The sequence below is a fragment of the Peromyscus maniculatus genome, chromosome 4, assembly GCF_049852395.1.
Source record: "Peromyscus maniculatus bairdii isolate BWxNUB_F1_BW_parent chromosome 4, HU_Pman_BW_mat_3.1, whole genome shotgun sequence".
Taxonomy (NCBI): domain Eukaryota; kingdom Metazoa; phylum Chordata; class Mammalia; order Rodentia; family Cricetidae; genus Peromyscus; species Peromyscus maniculatus.
Genome location: NC_134855.1, coordinates 64,600,668 through 64,608,090, shown reverse-complemented (window position 1 = coordinate 64,608,090; position 7,423 = coordinate 64,600,668). Strand labels below are relative to the sequence as shown.

At 33.7% G+C, this 7,423-nt stretch overlaps 1 protein-coding gene across 1 annotated transcript; it reads right to left on the bottom strand.

The window, feature by feature from the left end:
- Nucleotides 1–207: 207 nt before the first annotated feature.
- On the bottom strand, nt 208–1,107 carry LOC102914477 (olfactory receptor 10AG1-like). Its single transcript, XM_006989746.3, has one exon. The coding sequence runs from the start codon at nt 1,105–1,107 to the stop codon at nt 208–210; it is 900 nt and encodes a 299-aa protein (XP_006989808.2).
- Between the last annotated feature and the right edge of the window lie 6,316 nt (nt 1,108–7,423).

Sequence of the window (7,423 nt, the reverse complement as noted above, 5' to 3'; positions counted from 1 at the left end):
ACATTTTTCTTCTGAGATGGTTTCCTGGGGATGGATCAACTTGCCTAATGCACATTTAAGTATTAAAAACTGCACGAGAAAATATGTTTGAAAAATGCATTATAAAAAGAAAATGATTGTCTTCTCAATATGAGAATAAAATATTTTAAAACATGTGAGTGACAAGTAATGCAAGAAAATAAAACACTTCGATGCTAACACAAGGCCCTACTTTTGGAGTATTAACTTTCTCAGTGCAGCAATCACCTCCTTGTTCCTAAGACTGTATATCAGGGGGTTGAACATGGGAGTCACAACGGTGTAGAACAGGGAGAGCAGTTTGTCAGTTCCAGGAGAATGCATGGATTTTGGCCTCAAGTAGGTAATGGTACCAGAGCCATAAAACAAAACCACCACAAGGAGGTGGGAAGAGCACGTGGAGAAGGCTTTTGCCCGCCCTTTGGCTGTTGGTAACCTCAGAATAGTGGCAATAATTTTACTGTAGGATGTAAGCACCAGTATAAAGGGCAGTGCAGCCACCACCATAACAACCACATAGACAGACAGCTCATGTATGGAAGTGTCCCCACAGGCCAGCTTGAGTATGGGGGATATGTCACAAAAGAAGTGATCTATTTTATTAGAATTGCAGAAATGCATGGAGAATATCCAACAGGTTTGCCCAATCTGGATTGGGATGCCACTGAGCCATGAACCAACAGCCAGCTGAATGCATTTTCTCTGGTTCATCACCAGAGGATAGTGCAGAGGGTTGCAGATGGCCACATAGCGATCATAGGACATGACAGCCGGGAGGAAACATTCATCAGTTCCCAACATAAGGAAGAAGCACATCTGCACAGCACAAGCCAACACAGAAATGTTTCTATTCTGTGTCCAAATGTTGAACAGAATCCTTGGGACAGTAACTGATATGTAACAGATTTCCAGAGAGGAAAAATTTGCCAGAAAAAAATACATGGGTTTCTGCAATGCACGGTCAAGCCTAGTTATTAATATTATGAGGCAATTACCAATGAGGATAATCAGATAAATGATGGAGAACACTGCAGACAGAATCCCTTGGAGGTTCGGGAGAGCTGCGAATCCCAGCAGGACAAATTGCATTACTGTGGAAATGTTGCTTTCTGCATCGAACTCGTAGAACTCTTCCTGTTTCATCTGTGGGGATGATTTAATCAGTCTGAATCATTTCTAACTTTAGCTTTGCTTCCTTTTCTATAATCCAAGAATAGTTTTCATTCTTATATCTCCATTATCTATGACTTGTCACTGTAATCAGTGTCTATGCAAAGCCTCATATTTCATCATTTTCAAGAAAATATATTCATCTGTACTCTGATGAATTATTTTACCATATAGTGTTCATTTATACTCATTGTAATCTGTAATCTGAAATATGTTCAATATAGGTTCCTTGAGTTTTTATTCATTATTCAAACATGTTTCCTGTGACCCTCAACTTATATTTATTTTATATTCAAATAATCATTTTCAGTCTAAGATAATTTAATGATCTACAATATCTTCCTAACTAGGTTGCTTGATAGTTAACAATTACTAGTAAGGACAGAATAAAAAAAAAAGTATTATTTAAACTTTAATGTAAAATCTGCAAAATTGGCTCTCAAATTATGTTCAGGTTTTACAGTGAGTAGTGATAATGGTTGAGTGGAGGTAAGTGTGGAAAGACTCAGTAGTACCTACAAGGCGAAGGTGCACATTCAAATTACATCTTTACTTAATTTATAAAAAGATTGCCTCCTGCTACTTGCATATATGGCTCTCTAAACCTCTCAGCTCCTCATTAATTACTGATAATGTAATTTATTGCATTCAGGGTTTTCCACTCTGTGGTGTGTTATTGCATAGGGGTATTTCGTGATGTGATTACATATATTTTCATTTCCTTATGTCCGGACCTACATTGTATGTGGTTTAAAAAATATTACCCACACTTGATCTATGTGGAAAACTTATTTTCTGACAAAAGTGGTTTGGTATCTTATTGGGAAATTACTGATAAGTCTATGTGCCTGCTTCGTCAGGCAATACTCAAGGTGTAAGAGGAGGTTTCACCTAGAATTCAGAACCTCTCCTACTTATTGAAATTTTTGAAATTTGTGTCTGTGACTGTTAAGTGGGTAGGAGTTGGGATGTGGAAGAATAATTTTATTTCCATTGTTTCTTGCAGAAATATTATTCCTATTGTAATTTTGTTAGGAACAATATTGTGACATTACTTCATAAATAATATAAATGGTAAATGGACTAATTCACTGCAAGAGAGAGCCACATGAGTAATCATTTGCTAAGAGTGATAAGTTTAGGCCATAATCCAGATGCAGTCATCAAGTACAAATTAAATAAGAGTTTATTGTGTTATTGCATTTACAATACTCCAAATAAAACAATTACTTAAAATATCCATTGTATTCCACTGTCATAAAATTCTATTGATTTAAGTTAAATGATTAAACATTGTAGAAAACACTTTATGCTTTCTGAGAGAAGAGAACATTGTATAAGTTACCAGAATCTGAGAGAACCAGGATTTCATTAGCAGAAACCAAATTCTACTTAGATGTATAAGTTGCTTTTGTGTTATCCTACAGCTGTGGCAAATTGCAGTTATATTTTACTGTTTGGTAAAGTTAACCTTACATGAAATATTTGAAAATATTCAATGTAATAATTATACATGCTTCAGGAGAGAGCTTTATCCCAATTTTAATGTTACAGAGTAACATACATCAAACCACAACAGGATACCCATAGACTTTCAGAATTGCAATGTATCAGGAAAAAAAAAAATGAAAAATAAATGAGACTAAGAAAAATAGATGTCATCACACACACACACTCATACACACACATACACACATACATACATACACAGAGTGTTATAACTGAGTTACTAATATTAATCATTTGTTTGCGGATAGTAATGCAACTATGGTATGATTTCAAGTGTGACTCATTAAAAACTGCACATATATCCTACATTATCCTACATTATCTTAATTTAATTTCATCATGTATTTATTCCAATTTATTTTCATTCTCAAGCACAATGCAGGAAAAGCAACTTAAAGAAGCCTTTTGTTAGTAGGTGGATGGAATATGAACCCACGTCAATCATGCAATCTATACCTTGTTATTAATTATGCAAAGATTACGCTTTGCTTAAATACTGTCTTCAGAATAGGTACATGTAAAATATTTATGTATACGATTAAATCAACATTCTATTAATACATGTTAATGTATATGTGATTATGATGATAACAATAATGATAATGATAACTAATTTTAGTATCAGTGCTCACTCTATAATAAAGGTGTTTGCCTTTTGACCTCATTTGATCTCATGATAAGTATATTTATGAATGAAGGTTATGGAATTTTAAAGGAAAATCAAAGAATCTATATTTTTAACATATTGTATTGCTATAGATCAGTTATTGATAATAAGCATACATGCATTTGTAAGCACAAATTATAATATACAAAAGTAATTCATGTTAAATTATTTGAAACAAAATATATACAGTACATACCTTTCTTGGATTATATTAAAAGATAGAAAAAATAAAAAAAAATTAAGTCAGATAAATCATTTAATTTTTTTCAGAGTCTATCTACATTCTCCAATATATTCTAGTGTCAGAACCAAGAACATTCTTTAAGTACTAATGGTTCTCTACCCTGGGGAACACCTACTTTCCTATTATATTTTATAATTAAAATGAACTAGCTTGTCTGATATTAGGGTTTGACACAACACCCAATTACCGTATTATATGATTTCTCCTCCTCCTCCTCCTCCTCCTCCTCCTCCTCCTCCTCCTCCTCCTCCTCCTCCTCCTTCTTTTGCTTCCCCCCATACTCTTCTTGGTTTTTAAATTCTCAACTTCTCATTTTTGGGGGTGATTATTTTGAAATGAAATATAAAACTGTATTATTTTAATAATATATTAATTATATATAAATTAACTGTTCTTTATATTTAGGTAAAATACAGTGTTTTGACTTAGAATACCTATTCTTCTTTATTGACAACTGAGATTCCTGCATTCTATGGGTGTTTGGGCATTTGAACAGTTACTGGATCTTCATCATGAGTCTTCCTTTGCCATAAACAGGTCACTCACTCCAGTCTGTCTGCATCTTCCCTTAGCTTATGAAGGAGAGGCAGGTTAGTGGGCAGTGATGACTTTCCATTTGATTAAATTTAACAGAAGTCCTCATGTTAAATTTAATCACATCACAAGACCACAGGAAGCTTCAAGAAAAGCTAGATAACATTATTGTCAGTTTAACTTCTATGTGCCCAGAAAAGCAGCCCAAGGTTTTTGATAATATAAAATTCAGAATGTGTCTATACTATGTGTTCAGTCAAGAAGGAGTTCATGTTAGTGGTGGCTTCTCAATTTTTCATAGATAACCAAGAGACTGCATGCAAGTAACACACACCAAACATTTACATTCCTGATGTGTTAGCAGTGGTATTATTTACAGTGTAATAATGTGTGCCTAAAATCACAGAGAAGAATTTTTGACTTCAAAAATCAAGTTTGCAACAAGTTCCTAATGACTATGCAACAAAATGAATGCCTGTTAAGATAATTATCTTTATGAGTGTGAAAAAGTTAAATATTTTTCCCCAGGGAAGAACACACCAATTGGTTATCCAATACCAAATGGTCAACCCTGAAATCTCACACATAAACACACACACACACACACACACACACACACACACACACACACACACGGGAAGTACAGATGAAAAATGTATTATATATACTCACTATGCAGATTATATTTAGGAATATATGTGTATATACATATATATGCAATCAATAACAATTAATGAAAAAGGATGCCATAAAGTTGAAAGAGAGCAAGGGGGCTATATAAGGGTGTTTGGTGGAAGGAAAGGGAATGTTGTAATTGTTGTTTAATCTCAAAAATTAAAGAAATAATTATCTTTCTAATTTAATGGGATGCTGAAGAGGTTTGAATTAAACTATACATTTGTGAACATAAAGTTAATGATTGATATTTTTACATTTTTAAGTCAACTGAAATGTCTTATAAATCTGATTTCTAGATAGACAAAATGTTGTGACTGAAAATAAAAGTAAGCATGCAGGTGGGGGACAGATATGGAAGTAGTGTTTTATGTACTTCAGCTGTAAAATTGGAAATTTCTAATCTTTATATAGAGTAAAGAGCTGTAGAAGGCTGTTCCATTGTATAGTTGGTGCCCACTACAATCACACCTGCTTAGAGTCATGGGAAAGATTCTCTAGTAGGCATGTTGCAGCTGATATTTAATAATATGAAAGACAAGACATTACATTTACATCTGTAATAGCTGTTTTCATTCAATACCTACAGTTAAATAATATGTTAAGATTATATACAATCATCATGCCACTCAAGAGTTATAGTGCTATCAATTTAATTGTGATTAAGACTGCCCATTCCAGGGCTAGCGAGGACTCAGTGGTAAAGATCACTGGGTGCTCTTTCAGAGGATCCAGGTTCAGTTCACACTACAAGGAACTTCATAATTACCTGTAACTCCTATTCCAGGGGATCCAATGCTCTCTTCTTAACATGTAATATACTCATATGTGTAAAGAAAATTTCTTACAGATGCTTTCCTATCTTCAAAGATGATAAAATCCCTAGTTAGTTTATATATAAAAGCATTAGGGATTATTTATTATCCTTCTTTATCATTAAATTCAAACGATATATAAAGATATACAGGTAAACTAACCACAAGCACTGCCTGCCATCAGTCCAGAAATCTTTCATCAGCATCAGAAGAAATTCTTACCCATTAGCCTGTCACTTCTATTTACTTTCTACTCTTCAGCACTGAACAATCATTAATATGTTATGTCTCTTAATTTGCCTTTCCAAGATCACATATTATCTAGATTTTATGAACTTTCCCCATGTTATGTGATCATACTTTCTCATAAATGTGTAACATTCCAAAATACAACTGAATATCACTTTATCTCAACATAATGTTTAACAAAAATGTACCCAAAGTCTTGTAATTTGTACACTACCTGTGATTATGATATGAAGTAAACCTGACTGGTTGCAACATGGAGATTACAACTAAAAACTCACATTAAAAATCTCATGGTTCTTTCAGTATTTCCTAACTCTTAAGTAGTATATGATAATATTAATATTTTGAAATTTTATTTTATCACAACTGGTTCAGTGTGAAAATTTTTCTTGTATGTTATAGAATGGGTTTAATCACTATTTCCCCTTGAGTAGAAGCTAGAGATGGAGTCAGGCATGTTGGCTCACTTCTTTAATCCCAACGTTTGGGAGGGAGAGACTGGTGAATCTTTGTAGTCTAGACTGTTCTGGTCTACATTTTGAGTTCCACAACAGGGCTATGTAATAGAGAGATTCTGTCTCAGAAAATAATATCTAGCTATTGTGTTTTGGGGTGACTATGTACTGGTGTGTTCAGAAAGAATAGATGCTTTCATACAGTTTTACAAGTCTATGTGGCAGTGATTATAGAACATTTCATATATGTTTATTGTCAAAAATTGAAATTAGTTAAAAAATGAGCTGTAGTCATTTTCTACATGATTAAAATGTTTCACTGAGGTTATAAGTTTGGATTAATTCAGCATTAAAATCCTTAAATTTGCACTTCAACTATGTGTTCTAGAATTTCTAAATCCAGCCAGACGGTGGTAGCACACACCTTTAATCCCAGCAGTTGGGAGTCAGAGGCAGGTGTATCTTTATGAGTTTGAGGCCAGCCTGGTCTACATAGTGAGATCCAGGAAATGTGCAAAGCTACACAGAGAAATCCTGTCTCGAAAAACAAAAACAAAAACAAAAAAATTTCTAAATCCAGTTAACATGCTATTACATAGCCAAATTTGAAAATAATTGGCTTTCTGAAATTAATATTATCTCACTGACATTACTGTTGCCATTATTTCAGATAAGACTTAATAGGTGTTAAGTGCAATTCTTTCATACCAAAACAAAACACTAATTTTATTATACAAAGTATTTTTACAAGTAATAGGAAGTTTTTATATATCAATATAGTAATAATTTATCATCACAGAGAATACCAGACAGAAAAGAGACACCTGGAAAAGATCCTAGAAATCATCTAATGTAGTTAGAGTTTTCCTGCCTTGCCCATAGTCAGGACAAATCTCTTTTACCTGCCAGTCCCACAGCCGCTCAGACCCAACCAAGTAAACACAGAGACTTATTTTGCTTCAAACTGTATGGCCGTGGCAAGCTTCTTGCTAACTGTTCTTATATCTTAAATTAGTCCATTTCTATAAATCTATACCTTGCCACGTGGCTCGTGGCTTACCGGTACTTTACATCTTCCTTGTCCTGG

What these genes read in the sequence shown, in the direction of transcription:
- LOC102914477 (XM_006989746.3), bottom strand. Translation starts at nt 1,107, where the DNA reads ATGCAATTTGTCCTGCTGGGATTCGCAGCTCTCCCGAACCTCCAAGGG.